The sequence below is a fragment of the Lithobates pipiens genome, unplaced genomic scaffold (assembly GCF_037356315.1).
Source record: "Lithobates pipiens isolate NorthernLeopardFrog02 unplaced genomic scaffold, aLitPip1_a1.2 Scaffold_22, whole genome shotgun sequence".
NCBI lineage: Eukaryota > Metazoa > Chordata > Amphibia > Anura > Ranidae > Lithobates > Lithobates pipiens.
This window is the reverse complement of record NW_027507784.1, coordinates 224590682-224612309: the sequence shown is the minus strand read 5'-3', so window position 1 is coordinate 224612309 and position 21628 is coordinate 224590682. Positions and strand designations below refer to the sequence as shown.

Here is a 21628-nt window from a genome sequence, read left to right as displayed (position 1 = left end):
AACACAATCAGGGCAGCTAAAAAGCCTATGAGAGACACGTATCAGAGGGGAGTAACAATAATCCCAAGAAGTTTTTTTAAATATATTAACACTATAAAGGCGAGGACAGAACACATAGGCCCCATTAAGGACGAGGAAAGGAAGGTGGTTACAGATGACAACGAGAAGGCAGCTGTGCTAAATGCTTTCTTCTCCTCAGTCTTCACAGAGGAAAAGGAGGGGTAAACCAATCACGACAGTATTGTTAGCAACACGCCACAGGATCTACTATAGTGGCTAACAGGCCGGCATCCAGAAAGGATTAGAGGCGCTGAACATAAATCACAAGCTTACCATGAATCAAAAAGGCTTACATTCGAGAGTCCTTAAATAACTCAGGTTATAGCCAGACCACTATTGCTAATCTTCATGAAAAGCATACTGACAGGATTGGTACCAGCTGATTGGCGAAAAGCCCACGTGGTACCAATATTCAAAAAAGGGCACAGATCTATTTCTGGGAATTATTGGCCTGTGAGTCTAATGTCAGTAGTATGTAAACTATTTGAGGAGATAAGGGACCATATCCAAGAATTTGCTGATGAAAATGTCATTATTAGTAATCGGCATGGCTTTATGAATAGTCACTTTTGCCAAACCAACCTATTAAGCTCTAATGTCTCTTTTTTTAGACCGAGAAAGGGACTGAAGAGTTCAGTCCCTTTCCCTGCAGGCTCAGCTGCAATACGTCTGAATGGATGGAAGCCTCTGAAAAGTGTCTCTCATTCATAAACAGTGGCATAGTTAACACTGTTTACTATGCCACCATGACAGCTGAACATAGTGATCGGTACCGAATGCCCCCCCCGCTCTTCATCCTGACACTGCACTTGCTGATCTCCCAGGCAGCAGATACCGAGAATGCTGGTTTGCAGAGCTGCATAGAGAGGCCGCTGGGGATCGGTAAGCGGCACTGAAGGGGTGCCAGCAGGGAAGATGTTATTTAAGAAAAAATAAAAGTTCAACTCTGCAATTGCCGGCAGGAGTGGCAGCGGAGGGAGCCGGCAGTTGCAATGGATCCACGAAGAACGTGCTGCGGAACAGATGTAGTGGGCAGAGGACAGTGTGGGGGAGACCGAGCAGGCATTTTAGGCAGTGCAGCAGGTGACAAGTAGAAAGGCGGAGGGGGGGGGTGTCATTTTAGCTGAATGACTCTGATCCAACAGCTTGTTAGCCGAAAATCAAAGCCATTTTTTTTGTTCAGCAGAGTCTGCTGAACATTTGATATAAGTTTATGGTCACTGAAGTGACCATGAGCTTATAACAGAGCAGAAATGTAGGTCCGTACCGTGTCCACATGGACCTGGCAGTGAAAGAGTTAATGGCAGACATCCCCAGCAAGGCTATTTTATTTCACAACAGTATGGCTATAGGTTGAAAAATTCCTGTGTAGTAAAATCCTTTTTCTCCAACAGAGATTGTTCCAAGAAGCATTCCAAAAGCAGTTCAGATGCCATCTTATCCTGTCCTAATTTTATGAGTATTGATTTTGATGTATATTCCAAATAAAGGGAGTGTATTTTATTGAGGTTTAGAAATGCTGCTTCCACAGTGTAAAGTATATGCATTATTCGTTCTCATGCTTGTGGGTTACAAAAATTATAGGCCTACTCTTCTCGGGTCCCCCACCAGCTCTCCTGGCTCCTCCCCTCTGGTGAGTACCCCCATAGAAAGCCACTTTCATTGGGGGCACTTGTGCAGGGAACTCGTGTCTGCCCTGTGCTACCTTGTCAGTAGCTTTGATTGACAGCAGCAGAAACCAATGCCCCCCCCCCCCCCGCCTCACCAAAAGAAGTGAGACCAGGAAGTGAGGGGAGAAGGAAGAAGCTGTAGGTGGGCGCAGTGCTAGATCGAATGGGGGCTCAGTTAAGAAAAAGGAAGGGTGAGGGGGGATACTGATGCCTACATTTATTTTACCTTAATGCAAAGAATGTATGAAGGTAAAAAAATGTTTAGGATTTATAACCACTTTAACATAAAACATTCATTGTAACTTATGTTCATTCTACCTGCAGCCATGTCTAAGATCATTTCCAGTGGTCAATTTCTGTGTTATAACATACTGTAAAATCAATTGACTTCTAATTTATGGCATTGAACATCATCTAGCAAAACAAAAGAAATATGCACTTTATTTCCTACAGGGTTTGCTGTAGCTCAGTGCATAAACCAGCACAGTGCATCACCAGCATCTTCCCCATCACCTTCTTCAAGCAGCAGCTCCAGCGGAAGCACTGGACCTTGTGATTCAGTTACCACCAGTCTCACATCAACTCCCTCAACAGTTCAGAGCCCATCAGGTACTGTATTATTACTGTAGCATCACTCCTCAAAACCAATAAGTGTTATAACTACATGTGGTTAATGTACAGTAATTTCCTATTCATATCATGTTACAGTTTACCTTACAATATTTCTTGTTTTTGTTATTTGTAAGGTATTACATTTGCTTTAAATGGTTTCCAGTAAATCTTTAAAAAGCTTAGAAAAGTGCCACAGTGCTGTATTGTGCACATACAACATACAAAAAAGTGCTATAATCCTGTGTCAAAGAGTTCATAAACAGTGTCTAAACGTTCTTCCAAACTTTAAAAAGTGCCACCATGCTGTGCAAACAATATGCAATGTGTTCCCAAACATCCAACAATTTGCTCCAGTGTTCCACCACTTTTTCCATACTTGAGAACTCACCAGATTTCCACAACCACCCACTACAGGTAGGTCATGTATAGCATGTTGTTATAACGGGGTTCACAATGGTTTTAGTGTTTCTCCTTTATGTTGTTTAGCCAGCAATCCTCTCACATAGCCCATTCAGACATCGCATGAAAGAGCAAAGGGGGCCGACATAGTATAAAGTCTTAAAAGTTTATAATAGAAATTCAAGACTCCTACTCACGTGTAGCTATGCTACACCTTGCACCAAGGGGTAAGAACAATGCAAACACTTTAAAATCCACTGTGTAATCCTCGGTGCATTAAATTTAGATTGAATCATGTATTGCCACTCTCTCTAGCTCCTTCCTGGTCCCCATCACGAATACTATACCCAGAAGTGAAGTCTGGTACACCCAAAAGGGGCTGCTTTACATCACTGTAATTTAATCACAGCGAGCTAGTTAACCTACTGGTACATTTACACACACATTTAATATAGATAGTGTTTATAGGAACTGAGCTTGGACCCATCAGCATTGCAAGGCAATGGGGTCGCATAGTCATTGTTTCCCTATTTTGATATCTATAGTTGAACCTTGAGAGCGGGTTCACACTTGTGCGAGTGGTATGTGGGCGCTTGCACAAGCACAGCAGCCCTTTAATTTGAATTGTCTGCTGTACCTGCAAGAAAGGCAGAGAAAGAAGACCCAGACTCTTCTTTTTTTTTTTTTTAAAGCATGGCTGCACTTTTGTGCACACTCTGTGACAGAGACAGTGACACAATTATATCTCCAAGCTCCTAAGGAGTCTGTCCACTGTATACAGGTGCACTTTGCCCAGTATAAAACAACTAGTTTTATCTATATTTTATCAATACATATCTTATGATATGAAAATTTGATTTTTTTTATTTTGTATATTTATATATCTAGTGCATTTAACCCACTTAGCATATATGAGAGAATTCTTGTATAATTGGAGGTGGAAACATGTGAAGTGTATAGAAAGAATGGTTCTTGCTTTTTTTTTAAATTTAAATGATAAACATGTTATACTTACCTACTCTGTGCAATAGTATTGCACCAAGCAGTCCTTTACCCCCTCTTCTGGGGTCCTCCGCCAGTGCTGTCTGCTCTTCCTGCTCTGTGTGTGCCCCCATAGCATGTTGTGTAACATGGGGGCACACATGTGGATGTGCTTCCAAGCCACAGACACACACAGCATGACACGGCTCTGCTCCTGCCTCACAGGATTTGACTGAGAGCAGGAGGAGCCAATGGCTCTTGTGAGAACAGGAAGTGAAAAGAGAAAAGGTTCAGGTAGGCACAGCACTGGATCGATAGAGGATGCCAGTAAGTGTTTAAGGAGAGTGGGGGCATAGCAAGTTGTAAAATGTTTTTCTCTTATATTCTACGACCGACACAGCTCCTCTCTGTAACTAAATGGGTTGTACAGCCTGAAATTAGGAGAAACTAGGCAAAATTGTTACACAATACACAGAACTTTAATCCCGCCCCCGTGCCATCAACCCTCCCCACTGCTCTCAGCAGCTTCAATTTTATTTTGCGTAGTAAGGAGAATGACCTAGGAAACCCTGCGGGCCTCTCGGTCCATACTTTTGCTGCAGGTTTGCTACTTTTTGCACAAGATGAAAGATCCTGAGATCTTCTATTACCTGCCGGCTGGGTGACAGGCTGGTTAATGATATCCTTGTAATCTCCCCAGTCCGGCCATTGAGCGTGAGCAGGCCACAGCTAAGGCTAGGCAGGCCATGACATGCCTCCACTCCAGAGGTGGTCGTGAGCTTCAATGCTCCGGGATATACATATGACCGGGCTACTGATGTCTGGATCACAGTATACTGAGGCCAGCAGCCACCCTGTAACTGCGCAGGAGTGGGTCTGTGATGGAATGTCTCCCAGCTCTTCAGGACTGGTAAGTACGGCTCTCCCTGCTTTGGTGGGGTGAGCAGCTGGGCATTACCTGGGGGGTCGATTCGGGGCCACCTCACCTCCCTATCTTCTCTCCCAAGTCCCTATCACCCCTCCTTTCCCCCTCTGAGGGGGGTGGCTGCATGTGCTGCGGGCGGTGTGTGTGTCGCTGTTTCTCACCTGTGGGGTTCTGTGCGGCTGGCTTTGGTCCTGGTCCAGGTCTGGGGGTCCCAAAAACCATGTTTTTGGAGGTTGTTCTGACTGTTAGCAGGCAGCATGTTTTTATTTTTTGCTCTGTCACCGCATGGCGCAATTCCTGTGGCCATCTTGGATTTGGGAAAGCTATAAATTCCCCTGGTGAGCTTCAGCAGCCATTTTCCTTAGGATTCGTATTGATTAGATTGGCAGCCATTTTCTTAAAGCCTGAGCGCTTTTTCCACCGCTGGCCTCTTGTAGCAGCATTACATGTGTTTTCTCTAGCTGCTTCCTGTAGCCATTGTGTGTGTGCAGAATGCTGGATGGCTCTTGCTGAACTCTGAAGCTGCTCTGCAGATCGTTGCACCGCTGGTGGGAGCTGCTGCTTCTGACACAGTTTTCTCCTCTCTGCAACTGGGAACCTCCTAGGGACTACAGGCACTTCTGTGGCTATCAAAGAACACCCCAGGGTGGTGAGTCTAGTGCTAAGTAACCCCCCACCCCCCCACGCGGGTCAGTATGGCTTCAGAAACTGGTGTTTCTTCCCCCGAAATCCAGGCTATAGCAACCGGGTCACCTGCAGTTAGCGCGGTACCAATGGACACCCTGACGGTGGTCCTTGACTCCTATGTTGCTAAGATAGAGGCGGCACGTGGCAGGAAAGGTGCACGTAAGAGGCCCCTGCCCCCTGTCCTGGGGAGAGCTCTGATGCAGACTCGGGCCCTGCTGCGGCTGGAGACCCCTGCTCTGACCTATCAGATGTGGCTGGCCAGGACCATTCGGACAGTGAGAATGATTCCCCATCTGGGTCCGGGCGCAACAAGGCACTTGTTGGAGCACTTATCACAGCTGTGCGTGATACCCTGAAGATTCAGGAGCCAGTGGATTCCTCTGCTGATGTACCGGTCCCTTTTGGGTCCCGCAAGCCAGCACGTTCACCTAAGGTGTTCCCGTATTTGACTTATTTTGACAAATTTATCTACAAGGAATGGGGTCGCCCGCAGTGGACCTTTTCGGTCCCCAAAAATTTGGCGGTGCACTACCCCTTTGAGGAAAGCCTTCTCAAAAAGTGGTCGGCTCCTCCGGTCGTGGACCCCCCATGATCCCGGTTGAGGGGACTCCTGCATTCAAGGATCCCATGGACAGGAAGGTCGAAGCAGTGGCTCGTTCCTTGTTTACGGTTGTGGGGTCAGCCGTGCAACCTGTACTGGCATCCGCACTGGTGTTGCAGACACTGAATGAGTGGGAAAAACGTTTGCACCGCGAATTGGGAGAGCAGAATGCCTCCCCTGTCTGCGTGGAACTAGCAGACCAACTAGTGTATGGCCTTAAGTAGGTTTGTGACACAGCCCTGGATACTCTCCCTCTTCTATCCAGGGCCTCAGTGTCAGCTGTGGTGCTGGGGTGCCTCATTTGGCTGAAATGCTGGTCTGCTGACCAGGCATCCAAGAAAGCCCTGACGGATCTTCCCTTCCTTGGCGAACGGCTCTTTGGAGCCTTGTTGGATGACATTATTAAAAATGCCACGGGTGGTAAGAATACACTACTCCCACAGGCCAGGAAGGCTAAGGAGCCACGCCGCAGGCAAGGGCCCTCCTTTTCTGCCCACAAGCGGCTTTTTCGTCTGCCCGGTGGTTTGGCAAAACAACCCCAGCCCGACAGGACGCCCACGGACGGTCAGAAGTGTCCCTGGAACCACAAGCCTGCGAACAAAAGTGCTACCACATGAAGGTTTGCCCCCACCCAAGTCTCGGGTGGGGGGTCGTCTTCCAGAGTTTGCAGCCCGTTGGACCTCCCAATTATCAGACCCATGGGTCTGCGATCTGATTTCCGCAGGTTACAAGATAGAGTTTCTCTCTTGGCCGCCTAACAGATTCTTTCCCTCCAGCATACCCATGTCCCCGGTTCGCCGGGAGGCCCTGTTAGGGGCGGTGAGGGACTTGCTGAATCAGGGGGTGATTGTATCGGTTCTGGAATCGGAACGCTTCCAGGGGTTCTACTCAAATCTGTTTGTGGTTCCCAAGAAGGAAGGGGTACGTCCAATATTGGACCTAAAAGCCCTAAATCACTTTGTAAAAGTGCAGAGGTTCAGAATGGGGCAGCACAGTGGTGTAGTGGTTAGCACTTTCACCTAGCAGCAATAGGGTCGCTGGTTCAAATCCCAACCACAACACCATCTGCCTGGAGTTTGCATGTTCTCCCTGTGCCCTGGGTTTCCTACGGGTACTCTGGTTTCCTCCCACACTCCAAAAACATGCTGGTAGGTTAATTAGACCTTGTCTAAAAAAAAATTGGCCTTAATGTGTGTGTATGTCAATGTTGTATGTGTTTGTAAGCGTGTCAGGACCTTGCGGGGTAAAGGACCATGCAAAGCCGCAGATGGCAAGAAAGTGCCCTCAGGCTATTCAGTTCGCATAGGTAGCGCTATACAAGTCACTCATTCATTCAATCAGTTCGCTCAGTAGTCGCTGCACTCCATCAAGGGGACTTCCTGGCGTCCTTGGACATTCAGGATGCCTACCAGCACATACCCATATGCCTTCGGCATCAAAAGTTTCTGCGTTTGGTAGTCGGGAAGCCCACTACCAGTTTGTGGCTCTTCCCTTTGGCCTGGCATCAGCCCCCCGAGTCTTTACCAAAGTACTGGCTCCAGTATTGGTGTTGTTGAGACAACAGGGGATCGCGATCGTGGTTACCTAGACGATCTTCTCCTCAGAGCTTCTTCCACCTCAGAATTAGAGGAGGATGTGGTGATCAACTTACAGTCCCTGCAAGTGTTTGGGTGGCTGAATAAGTCGGCGGTGGTACCGTCTCAACGTCTGGAGTACCTGGGGTTACTATTGGACTTCAAGGAAGCGAGGGTTTTTCTCCCCTCAGACAAATTGCTGACTCTCAGATCTGCAGTCAAGCTACTGATGAACCGCAAGTGGTCATCACTCCGCTTTTGCATGCGGATGCTGGGGCTCATGGTAGCCTCCTTCGAGGCAGTACCTTATGCCCAGTTCCACACCAGAGTCCTGCAGAAGGAGATCTTGACACAATGGGACAAATCTCTGTTGTCCCTGGATCGGCAGATCCAGATGAGCCAGCCATTCAGGGACTCCCTGATCTGGTGGTTGAGGACCACCGTCCATTTCAGTCTGTCCAGCTGGGGTGGAGTGATGGGGATTCAGTCGGCTCAGGGCCTCTGGTCGACGGAAGAATCCAAGTTGCCGATCAATCTGCTCAAATTGAGAGCGATCAGGCTGTGCCTCCACACGTGGTCGACGTGTCTTCAAGGGCGTCCGATCAGGATACAGTCAGACAACGCCACGGCTGTGGCATACATAAATCACCAAGGGGGAACAAGAAGCTCAGCTGCTGCTCGGGAGGTCGCTCACATACTTCGGTGGGCAGAGCTACACATTTCGGCCCTGTCGGCCATTTACATCCCGGGGGTGGAAAATTGGCAGGCAGACTATCTGAGTCGACAGATGCTGGACCCAGGAGAATGGGCATTGCGTCCGGAGATATTCAGGCTGCTGTGCCTGAAATGGGGCACACCAGAGGTGGATCTATTGGCCCCCCGGCTCAATCGGAAGGTGCCGAGATTCGTGTCCAGGACAAGGGATCCGTGGTCAGGCGCGCTGGTGACTCTGTGGGATCAGTACCAGCTGATCTGCACCTTTCCTCCGCTGAAACTGTTGCCACATCTGCTTCACAGAGTGGAAGCCGAGGGGATTCCAGTAATCCTGATTGCCCCAAATTGGCCTCAGCAGGCCTGGTACGCAGACCTGGTGCTCCTGGTGGCAGACACTCCCTGGTGACTGCTGTTGAGAGAGGACCTCCTATTTCAAGGTCCAATCCTTCACCCTGCTTTACCATCACTGGCTTTAGGGGCCTGGCTATTGAAAGCCAGGTATTGAGGAACTGGGATCTGTCGGACTCTGTGATTCCAACTATGCTGAGGCCGCGGAAATCTTCACAGAAGATATACCATCGTACTTGGAAGGCCTACATCTCTATGTGTGAGGAGAAATCCAGGATCCTGCTGTTTCTGCAGCAAGGTGTAGACCAGAGGTTGGCGTTGAGCCCATCAGAGGGAAGATTTTCTCAAAGACCCCTGGCGTCTCACTCATTAGTGAGTACCTTTGTGCAGGGGGTGCGACATGTAGTCCCTCTGGGGGGGCCTCCGTGGGATTTGAAGCTGGTGGTGTCGGCGCATCTGAAGCAGCTGTTTGAGAATATCAGGGAGATTCCTTTGTTGACCCTTTCACAGAAGGTGGTCTTTCTAGTGGCCATAACATCGGCCAGGAGGGTTTCGGAACTAGCGTCCTTGTCCTGCAAGTCGCCTTATCTGGTCATCCACAGGGATAAGGTGGTGTTGTCCGCAACCGTCCTTTCTACCGAAGGTGGTTTCGGCCTTTCATATCAATAAGGACATTTGTTTCGGTGGCTGGTCCTAAAAAGGGCATGGCGGTCTCGTTGGCCACCATTTCCAGGTGGATCAGACAGATTGTAGTCCAAGCCTACGCCTTGAAGGGGCAGGTTCCCCCCTTTCCAGTCACGGCCCACTCTACAAGAGCAACCGGAACGTCTTGGGCCTTCCAACACCAAGCGTCTGTCGCTCAGGTGTGTAAGGTGGCGACCTGGTCATATGTCCATACGTTTACCAAGTTCTACAAGGTAGACTTCAGTGCATCGGCTGATGCCTTTTTTGGAGTGTTGCAGGCGGCCGTGTAGTTGCAATGGAATTTTTTCCTGGTTTTTCGATAAAAACGCAGTACTGTTTTGGTTAATGCGCTGTTGCATTACTTTACGCAATGTTGCGGTTTTGGGGATCACTCCTTGAGGATACCTGGTTATATAGTGGTGTTTTTCCACACACTGCTGTTTTTTTGTGGGTTTAGTTTCACTAGTTCCCATTTGCTGTGGTGGATGAAGTTTTTATGCTGTTTTTCCCACCCCTCGTTTGGCACTGCTTGGGGACGTCCAATTTAGTTACAGAGAGGAGCTGTGTCGGTCGGTGAATATAAGAGAAAATAGGATTTTTTTGTACTTTTTTTGTACTGTAAAATCCTTTTCTCTGTAATTCACCGACCGACACAGCACTCACCCCTCCTTTTTTCTACGTTATACTGCTGGTTGACGGACTAAAGCTGCGAGGAGCAGTAGGAAGGGTTGATGGCACGGGCCCCTGGGGCGGGATTAAAGTTCTGTGTATTGTGTAACAATTTTGCCTAGTTTCTCCTAATGGCAGGCTATACAACCCATTTAGTTACAGAGAGGAGCTGTGTCGGTCGGTGAATTACAGAGAAAAGGATTTTACAGTGAGTACAAAAAATCCTATTTTTACATAGGGCAGGGAATGCATTAAGGTAAAAATGTTTATTTTCTTACATCAGGGGACACAGAGCCATAGTACTTACTATGTGGGTTATAGGGCCACTGATAGGTGATTGACACTGGCACACCCTCAGGAAAGAAGTGTACTCCCTATATAACCCCTCCCACTACTTGGAGTCCTCAGTTTTTTCGCCAGTGTCTAAGGTATTGGTCACGAGTAAAGATGTGCTTTGCTGAGCTCCACTGGAAGCTTCCCTGGTGGGGCTAGCAATGCTGACCAGATCTGCTCTGATGTCCTTTCATATGCTAAATGGATGGTACCCGGGCCTCGTGTCCAAAGAAACAAGGTTTTGTGTGCGAATGCTTCTCTTTAGAGAGCTGGACCCTGGGATCCAGTACTTTTTGGTAGTAAGGCCATTACGTTTTTACTGGCTGGGTGCTGTCGCAGGTCCAGGAATGTGGGTAACCTGAAGTTCCACTGTTCCTGAAGGTTTTCTTTAAGTCTCGGAGCCCACCAAGAAGGGTGAAGATTGGGTTTTTATCTCAGATAACCCTGCTGCGAGGAAAAGGTAAGGGAGATTTTTTCCTTCTATGTATAATGTTGTCATGCCTATGTGTCACCACTGGGGACTGTATTGAGCACTCTGCGACCTGATGCTGAAACAGTGCCGAAGCCTTTCATTTCTCCTCTGCTCCAGCCACAACAGATCTTCCTGTAAGAAAGGGGATCTGGTTTTCCTCCTGCACTCCCAATATTGGTCCTTTTCCCCTTTGGGGGATTGATATACCAAAAGCAGTTTCCTTTTTTGAAAAAAAAAAGGGGGTGACAGAACGAGCGGCCGCTCAGCGGAGGATTTATCCCCCCCCCCCCCCACCATGTCTGCTGTTTTACAGGATGTCTGAGCCGCCGCTCGCACGGGAAAACACTTTCCTTTACAGAGAGCCGTAATTCATGCAGGGGGCGTGGCTAACGGCGTCAGACACCGGCTACACGTGGATGATGTGTTAAATCGCTGTGTATGTGTAGCTGCTGCTGGCTGTGGAGGGACACAAACAGGAGGATGGCTTGTTCAGGTTAGTGACACAGGCATTTCCCTTTGACACATTGTACTTTACCAGGCTAGGATTCATAGCAGCTTACAGCGCTTAACTATAGCCTAGCAGTGTACATTCTTTTTCTGGTAGTGCCTCTGCTTTATGCTTCAGGCTATGAGTGGTAATGGGACCAGGAACTCCTCTAAGTGTTCTAAAGGGGTCAATGGTTTTCACTATAAACTAAATCCATTTCCAAAAGAATGTCATCCTCCTCTCAGAGAGATGCACCTGGTCAGATTGAGCCATCAGGGGAAACTGTTGTTGCACAAACACTTCAGTCCCTGTATATATCTTACAAGAGGTTTTTTCTTCTACCATTTGTAATTTGGAAAGAAGATTGATGCTATGATGTCTCTCCATAGTGGGGCTAAACATAGCAGATTCCCATCTAGTGCTCAAGACCCTCTTATTGAGGCACGGGAGGCTGGGGATCAGGTAGATCTTCCCAAATATTTGGAAGATACTTATTTATCCTCTTCTGAGCATCATAAGACAGGTTGCTTGTGTACTCCCTTACTCAACCATTTTGCTGCCTGCAGCGCAGGCTCTTGAGGAACCCACTTCTAATTGAGTTCATTAGAACCTCCCCCATCTGGGGATGTTTTTTCCTATTCACGCATGGCTAAAAATGCTTATGTATTCTGAATGGGAACATCCGGATAAACGATATTATCCTCCGAAGAAATTCTTCACACTTTTTATCCTATGGAAGAGGATTTCTATGAAAGAAAATGGGGGGTTCCAGCAATTGATGCTGAAATTGCCTCAGTGAGCAAGAATCCCACATGTCTGGTGGATAATAAACCGTTAAAGGATCCAACAGAAAAAGTTGGCATTTCTTTCTAAAAACAATATGTCTGTAGCAAGTTCAGTAGCGCAGCTGCTTCGTGCTGCAATTGGTGTATCTCTGTCCATTAAGGAACAGTTTGTGGAGATCCTTAAAATTCTGCCTGATGCGCAGGCCCAGCAATGGGCTGGTGTATCAGACGCACCATGTTTCACAGTAGATGCTATGAAAGACTCTATAATTTAAGCCTCATGGCTAATGCTTGGACTAGTGCATTCTCGCAGAGTTCTGAGGCGGAAAAATTGGTCAGCCAAAGCACCGTGTAAAAACCTCTTAGCCAGTTTTCCCTTTAATGTTGAACGGCTATTTAGAGACGATCTGGATAAGTACATCCAAAGGATCTCTAATGGGAAAAACTCTATTTTACTAGTAAAGAAGAAGTTCAAATATTTCTCTTTTAATCGTGCTGCCTCTCCTGTGCCAGGGGCATCAGCCTCTAGGCAGTCTCGATGGCCTCAACCATCAGGTTCAAGGGGAAGTCCCCAAGGGCAGCACCAGGGTCAGAAGAGATCTTTGGGCAGAAAGCCTACAAAGCAGAATGCTAAAGCCTCCTCATGAAGGGGCACCACCGCTCGCTCGGGTGGGGGGGAAGGCTCCTGCAATTCTCAAGATCTGTCCGGAACAATGTCAAGACAGATGGGTGGCTTCTGCATTTTTTCTCTAGGTTACGACTAGAGTTCCGAGAGTTTCTGTCTCCTCCTTTTTTGTAAGGGAAAATGTTCCCAAGGATCCAGAGAAAAAGAAGTCTCTCTTTCTGGCTCTGGATCATCTATTATTCCAGTCGGTGATATCAGAGGTTCCCTTAGTGGAACAGGGCACAGGATTTGATTCAAACCTTTCACGGTTCCAGAACCAAATGGAGAGGTAGGACCCATTTTAGATCTCAAAGATCTGAATCGGCACATAAACATCCGATCCTTTCGCACAATCCGATCGGTTGTGTCCATCCAAGTTTTTGGCTTTAATCAATATCAAAGATGCATATCTCCATGTGCCAAATTTTCCTGCTCACCAGAAATTTCTGTGCTTTGAAATATAAAATCATAATTTCAGTTGTGGCCCTGCCATTCGGTTTAGCCACAGCACCACGGTTGTGAAAGATTATGGCACCTCCGTTAGCCAGATTAAGGGCTCAAGGCATAACAGTCCCAGCCTATTTAAGACAATCTACCTTCAATAGATCATTCAGTCTCAGGTCTAAACCAGAGTCCGATCGCAGAATCTCTGGGTTGGATACTCAACCTAGAAAAATCCTCCTTAAAACCATCAAGGAGATTACAGTACTTGGGGCTGGTTATGGATACTGTACAGAAGAAGGTATCCTTACCCCAGACGAGAATCAGTTCCATTGTAGAACTAATTAAACTTTGTCCCTTACGTGCAGTTTTCACTCAGGACTGCTTCAAAACACCATCCTGTTTCCCAAATATGCTTGGTTCCCGAAGTAAGTCAAAACCTAAATTGATGGTTGTTATCCAGCAAAAGGGAAAATCTTTTCTACCTGTATCCTGGAAAGTGTTAACAACAGATGGCAGCCTTCTAGGCTGGGGAGCAGCCCGGGAAGAAGAGTCTGTCCAGGGGAGATGGTCCAGGTTAGAGGACCTTGCCTATCAACAGTTTGGAAAATTCAGGCAGTACGTCTGGCCTTAGAATCTGGGATGGTCAGACTACAGGACTGTCCTGTCAGGATTCAGCCTGACAAGGCCACGTCTGTGGCTTACGTCACGAGAAGTCGTGCAGCCCAAAAAGAGGTGAATAATGTTCTAGCTTGGGCAGAACACAACATTCCTTGCCTATCGGCAACTTTCATTCCAGGAATAGAGAGCTGGCAGATGGACTACTTGAGTTGCCAAAAATTATTTCTGGGAGAATGGTCTCTTCGCCCCGACATCTTCCTAGTGGTATGTCAGAGATGGGGTGTTCCGGACATGGACCTATTTACATCCAGATTCAACAACAAAGTCAACAACTTTGTATCGGGAACAGACGCATTAGTCCTCCCATGGGATCAGGTTTTTACTGATCTATGCATTTTCTCCAGTTCTGCTACTTGCGCGCCTTCTCCACAGGATCAAGCAGGAACGAAAGGATTCCACAGCGGGCCCCAGAAGATCTTGATTTACCGAGATCAAGAGATGGCAGTAGGAGTCGTTTGGACTCTGCCATTATAGCCAGACCTTCTCGCACAAGGTCCGGTATTCCATTCGACCACCTTGTGAACGAAAGATTTAACAGGTTTGATTGTTGACTTACACTTTATAAAGGATAGTGGGTGATGTCCTTCAGGTAGTGTCTACTTTGATTAATGACAGGAAGCCAGCTTCCAGAATAATTTACTATAGAGTCCGGAAGGCATATGTCTCTTGGTGTGGATCCAGGGGTTGGCACCCCAAGAATTATGTCATAGGCAGGATCCTTGATTTCCTGTAAGTGGGATCTGAAATGAAGTTGGCCTTGACTTCCATCAAGGGCCAGATCCAGGCCTTGTCAGTGTTTCCTTTAAATGGTCTTTTGCTTCCCAATCTTGATGCGTAGCTTATTCAGGGGGGTAACACGGATTAATCCCCCTATCAAGGCACCTCTAATGCTTGGGATTTGAATTTGGTCTTATCGGCTTTGCTGAGTCAGCCGTTGAGCCTTTACGAGAAATTCCCTTGGTCCTTTTTTGACAAGAAAGATAATCTCTCTGATTGCCATTTTTTCTGCTAGAAGAGTATCGGAACTAGCAGCTCTGTCTTGTAAAGAGCCATATTTGATCATGCATAAGGATGAGGTGGTTTTATGTTCTCATCCTGAATTCCTAGCCTAGAAGCCTAGAGGCGATTCCGTTCGCATTGTGCGCTATACAAGTATTTCATTCATTCAATTCCAACCAAAAGTGGCAACAGGTTTTCATTTAAACCAAGATATTAGTCTTCCTTATTTCTCCCCAGAGCCTCAATCTAGGGTAGAGAAGGCACTACATTCCCTTGATGTAGTAGGAGCGATCAAAATCTATTTAACCACTTTCAGACCGGACCATTTTGCTGGTAAATGACCAGAGGTCTTTTTACACTTTGGCACTGCGCTGCTTTAACTGGTAATTGCGCGGTCATGCAATGTTGTACCCAAACGAAATTTGCGTCCTTTTCTTCCCACAAATAGAGCTTTCTTTTAAAGGTATTTGACTGACTCTGCGATTTTTATTTTTTGTGATATAAACGTAAAAAGACCGCAAATTTTGAAAAAAAATGATATTTTCTACTTTTTGTTATTAGAAAAATCCAATAAACTCAATTTTAGTCATACATTTAGGCCAAAATGTATTCAGCCACATGTCTTTGGTAAAAAAAAAGTCAATAACTGTATATTTATTGGTTTGCGCAAAAGTTGTCACATCTACAAACTAAGGTACGTTTTCTGGAATTTACGCAGCTTTTAGTTTACGACTGCCTATCTCATTTCTTGAGGTGCTAAAATGGCAGGGCAGTACAAACCCCCCCCAAATGACCCCATTTTGGAAAGTAGACCCCCTAAGGAAATTGATAAGTGGCATGTTGAGCCCATTGAATATTTTATTTTTTTGCCTCAAGCGATTGAATAATGACAAAATTTTTTTTTTTTTTACACAAAGTTGTCATTAAATGATATATTGCTCACACATGCTATGGGCATATGTGAAATGACTCCCCAAAATAAATTCTGCTGCTTCTCCTGAGTACGGGGATACCACATATGTGGTACTTTTTGGGAGCCTAGTCACGTACGGGGCCCCGAAAACCAAGCACCGCCTTCAGGCTTTCTAAGGGCGTAAATTTTTGATTTCACTTCTCACTACCTATTACAGTTTTGAAGGCCATAAAATGCCTAGATGGCACAAAACCCCCACAAATGGCCCCATTTTAGAAAGTAGACACCCCAAGCTATTTGCTGAGAGGCATTTTGAGTCCATGGAATATTTTATATTTTGCCACAAGTTGCGGGAAAATTACAAACTTTTTTTTTTTTTTTTACACAAAGTTGTCACTAAATGATATATTGCTCACACATGCTATGGGCATATGTGAAATGACACCCCAAAATAAATTCTGCTGCTTCTCCTGAGTACGGGGATACCACATATGTGGGACTTTTTGGGAGCCTAGCCGCGTACGGGGCCCCGAAAACCAAGCACCGCCATCAGGCTTTCTAAGGGCGTAATTTTTTGATTTCACTTCTCACTACCTATTACAGTTTTGAAGGCCATAAAATGGCAAGATGGCACAAAACCCCCACAAATGACCCCATTTTAGAAAGTAGACACCCCAAGCTATTTGCTGAGAGGCATGTTGAGTCCATGGAATATTTTATATTTTGCCACAAGTTGCGGGAAAATTACAAACTTTTTTTTTTTTTTTTTTTTTTTTTTTACACAAAGTTGTCACTAAATGATATATTGCTCACGCATGCCATGGGCATATGTGAAATGACACCCCAAAATAAATTCTGCTGCTTCTCCTGAGTATGGGGATACCACATATGTGGGACTTTTTGGGAGCCTAGCCGCGTACGGGGCCCCGAGAACCAAGCACCGCCTTCAGGCTTTCTAAGGGCGTTACAGTTTTGAAGGCCATAAAATGCCAAGATGGCACAAACCCCCCCCAAATGACCCCATTTTGGAAAGTAGACACCCCTAAATTTACGGGTACACTAGTGAGACTAGGTAATAAATGGCGGGTGCCCTGAAACTATAAAAAAATAACTAACCAACCAGCGTCACCTGTAACAGTTATATGGTGATCACTGGTGAAAGGGTTAACTAGGGGGCAATCAGGGGGCTTTATGCAGTAGTATATGGGGGTCCCTGGCGCTATAAAAAGCTGCGGCGAACCTAAATACCTACCTGCCTAACTAGCGTCACCTGTGACACTAATACAGCGATCAGAAAAACGATCGCTTATTAGGCTGGGTTCACACTGGAGCGATGCGGGAACGCCATGAATCCGCGGCGGGTTCCCGCATCGCATGCCTCCCGGCGGCAGTTCACACTGCCCTATGCGAACTGCTGGGAGTGTCAGTGAAATGTTAATGACACCCCCAGATCAGTTCGCATATCGCAGTGCGATCTGCAAACTCGGATCTCATGGTGTGAACACCCATGTGATCCGACTCTGCTGCGGACCAAAAAAAGGGTCCCGTGCGAGTTTGCGGCAGGTGCGGCGGGTGCAACGCGAATTCAGCCATACTATCTGTATGGCTGAACTCGAATCGCACAGAGATCGGATGTGATTTGCACTGCAGTGCGGTGCGAATCACATCCGTTCTCATAAACCGCTGCAATGTGAACCCAGCCTTAGTGACACTGGCGATGGGGGGTGATCACGGGGTTAAACCTTTATTGGGGGGGTTAGGGGGGTACCTTAGAACTAAAGGGGGCTAACCCTAACTGCCCTAACAGTTATTACAGTCACAAATGACACCAATGCAAAAAAAAAAATGCATTGGTGTCACTGTGACTGGGGGGGCAGGGGTAATTGGGGGGGTGATCGGGGGGTAAAGGGGGGGTGTGAGTGTGCCTGGCATGTTCTACTGTGTAGTGTAGTGCTTGTGCAACTCACCGATGCTCTCTCCTCGGTGCCGGAACGAAAAATACCGACACGGAGGAGAGATTACATCACTTCCTCTCCTGTGTTTACATTACAGGAGAGGAAGTGATGCAATGCTTCACTCCCATTCGTCAGGAGCGATCGCGAGGGGGTGGCCATGAATGAATGGCCGCCTCCTCATCACCGATCGCTCCTGCACGGATACCGACCGCCGCAGGCACCGGGCGGGGGCCCGATCGGGCCCCCGACCTGCGGGAAGGCAGGGACGTACATGTACGCCCGTATGCCTGCCCGTGCCATGCTGTCGACGTACATCGTCGTGCGGCGGTCGGGAAGCGGTTAAAGGCAACCGCTCAGGTTCGCAAAACACATGTTTTGTTTGTACTGCCAGAGGGTCCAAAATGTGGACAGACAGCGTCAAAATCCACTATTTTCCTAATGGATTCATCAGCTTAAAGAAGAAAATTCTTCCTTCTCATGTTAGAGTACACTCATCCAGGGCGATTGGTGCCTCTTGGGTAGTGCATCATCAGGCCTCTATGGCTCAGATCTGTAAGGCCGCGACTACGTCTTCGGTTCATACGTTTATCAGATTTTATCAAATCAATATTAAAGGTCATGAGGATATTGCCTTTGGGTGCAGTATACTGCAGGCTGCTGTATGAGTCCTCCAGCCTCCTGTTTTTGTTGTGTCTCCCTCCCTTCAGTTGCCATTGCTATGGAACATCCCACAGTAAGTACAATGGCTCTGTGTTCCCTGATGTAAGAAATGAAAATGTGATTTTTAAAACGGCTTACCTGTAAAATCCTTTTCTTTGATGTACATCAGGGGACACAGAGGTTCCTCCCTTTTTTATACACTTGTATTGCTTGGCTACAAAACTGAGGACTCCCAGTGGTGGGAGGGGTTATATATAGTACACTTCTTTCCTTAGGGCATGCCAGTGTCCATCACTTATCAGTGGCCCTATAACCCACATAGTAAGTTCTACGGCTTTGTGTCCCCTGATGTACATCAAATAAAAGGAGGTAATCTGTTTTAAAAATCCTGTTTTTAGCTATGGAATGATTTTAAGGACTTTGTGTTGCACTGAAAATAACTTTGGAGCACTTAATCTTATTGCCTGCACCTAACCATATTACATGTCTAGGTACCTCATCCCTATTGAAATTAGTATCCAAAACATGGAATGGGATTTTCTATAGGCACCCATAACAATACGAATTTAGTTAAGTTTCATTCTTTAATACAGATAAAAATCTATGACACATAGAAAATGATTGCAATCCAATACATCAAGGGTAAATATGACATCTAATCTCCATCATGTGGATATCTCTTCAGTGACAATCTGTCAATTATATTGAACCTTGACGCGTTTCAACTCATAAATAGTCTTCATCAGGAGTTAACAATAATGTCTGGAATATAAGTATACATAGATTTCAGCAACATTCACATAAAAAAGGAAAACGCAAACCAATCAACATAAAGATTGGAAATTACTTACAAAAACCCAATGATGCATTTTAAAAGAATGAGTGTATGTCCAAGGAGAACCCTGAGATGTAAATTTGGTGTGATGCAAAAGATGCCAAACCCAGTCACACTCAACACAAAAAGGGAATAATCACTTAGCAAAGTTGATATCACAGTAAGGCAATGAAAGCGTATTGCTGGTAATCACTTTTTCAAAACAAATCAAATGTCTATAAAAAAAAAAGAAACTTCATCAAATGTCTATAAAAAAGAGCCTCTTGAATAATCAAGGGCTCATTAAAATTTGCAAAAATAAGAATCCATATATTTACTACATGTACACATACACCTATAAAAGGATACAAGCAAAATAATCTACCTGAAAACCAAGTGTGAGGGAAAAATTGAGAAACAGAGCAAACACCGCAATGACCAAAAAGAGGCCCAGATATCTGATAGGGCAGCCTGAGGGGTCAGCTGATTCAGTGTACCAATTGCGAGTGCCAAAAATACCCACCATCTGACCTAGATAATGGCCAAATGTGTAGCAGCTGGGTAAATGGAAGATAGAAGGGTCCTCCCAAATGCATCCCCCCCACTCCTTCTAGCTGCAATAGTGTGCATCCAGGCTGATCATTCCTTTTGTGGCTGACATCACTTCCAGGATGCTGGGTGAAGCCCGCAACCAATTCCGGTAGGCCCAATGTCACTTCTGGAAGCACAGAGCGGGGAATCCTGGAAGCACAGAGCGGGGAATCCACAGCCATTACAGAAAGGGGAAGAGCACAAGCACATCCAAAAGCCGTCCTGTATTTGCATCAAAGTATGATTAAAGACAAAAGTTACATATAACTCCTCAGAGAGAGGGAAAGCAGGTGGCTAAAATAGTGTCCTACTCGCCAGCTATACTCCATTGCAGGAGCTGGATGTCAGAGAATTAGAAATGGTCACTAAGGGCCTTAGACTCACAGGAGCCTCGCAGCCACCTAATTTGTCTATCAAATGTAGCGAGTGCCACGGATCCACATCCTGGTCGCTCTCTCCGCTGGCAAATGACAGGAGCAGGTCAGAGGAGGATAGACTGTGCCACTGTCACCGTTGCCAGCAACGAAAAAAGGGCTCTCTGTTTCCTGCCCATTCCACCCTCCTTCTTCCTGTCAGAGGAGAAGAGCAGAACAGCATGAAATCTGAGCGGCTGTGTTACTGAGTGGACAGAGAGCCGCTCTTTCCCCCTCCCTCTCCTCCCCACGCTGCTGTTCTCGGGAGCGGTGCTTGCCAGGACAGCTGCCCTGCTATGTTTCTTTCCCTCTTTTGTATTGGTTAGGGAAGAAATAAAGTAAAAAAGTAGCAGAGAAGAGGATTGTGGGACATGTAGTCTAACGGATTGGCAGCCCCATTGCAACCCTAGGGGAGAAATCTGCAGTTCACAGCATGCCCAGCTGAATGGAAAGGAGAGAGCCAGGAGCCTGGAAAAACTTTCAGGTAACTGCACCCAGGACTCCAGAAGGAGAGGACAGTGCAGAGGGAACACCATCAGAGAGAAGGAAAACCCTGCTGCCCTGTGCCGCCAGATGGAAAGCCACATAGCCTAGTGCCATCCCTTGTGGAGAAAGGAATTAAGTAATTTCCAGAATACAAATCTGGGTGCTACCCAGCGGAGTCACCATGGGCAACCCAGAGTGAGCTGACTCCTCAGAGGAACTGTTGTTGCTGTATCGCCGAGTCTGGTGAGAGGGCCAGTTAGCCATATCTACTGCCATCCATAGGAACATCTTAAGGAACTGCAGTCTCTGACCGTCTACTGTAGTATGTCCACAGCCTATGACCAACTCCTGTAGTATGTCCGCAGTGTCTGACCATCTCCTGTAGTATGTCGGCAGTCTCTGACCATCTCCGGTTGTATGCCCGCAGTCTCTAATCATCTCCTGTGGTATATCTGCAATTTCTGACCCTCTCATGTAGTATGTCTGCAGTTTCTGACCCTCCCCTGTATCGTGTCTGCAGTTTCTGACCATCTCTTGTAGTATGTCTGCAGTCTCTGACCCTCTCCTGTAGTATGTCTGCAGTCTCTGACCCTCTCCTGTAGTATGTGTATTAACGTGGCACTTTACTTGCTCAATTATTTGGGATTGCTCCATTGCTCAGTAAGTGATAATGATGAGCAGTAACCTGTAGCAACCAATTTGTGAACAGTAGTGATCTACTGTAATCTGTAGCAAACAATCAGCGAGTGGTAATAATGTGCTGTAACCCCTAGCCACCAGTGAGCGGTAATGATGTGCTGTAATCTCTAACAACCAGTGAGCAGTAATAATGTGCTGTAACCCCTGGCAACCAATCGGCAAGCAGAAATTATGTGCTGTAACCACTAGCAACTAGTCAGTGAGTAGTAATGATCGGCTGTAACCTCTGGCAACCAATTGGGGCTGGGCTGAAAAATGTACCTTCCCCTAAATATACAAAAATCCTTGCAGGGCCCAGTTTGTTGCCATTT

General features: G+C 46.6%; 1 protein-coding gene across 13 annotated transcripts in view; it reads left to right on the top strand.

Moving 5' to 3' along the window:
* The window catches only part of CLEC16A (C-type lectin domain containing 16A), a 1523862-nt gene that overhangs the window by 1307552 nt on the left and 194682 nt on the right, over positions 1-21628 (top strand). For 12 of the 13 annotated variants that reach the window (XM_077448876.1, XM_077448874.1, XM_077448873.1 and 9 more), the window contains one exon: positions 2184-2339. The exons of the other annotated variant lie outside the window; for it this stretch is intronic. In XM_077448876.1, coding sequence (XP_077305002.1) covers positions 2184-2339 — 156 coding nt within the window. The remainder of the gene's footprint in view (positions 1-2183; positions 2340-21628) is intronic. 13 annotated transcript variants of the gene reach the window in all.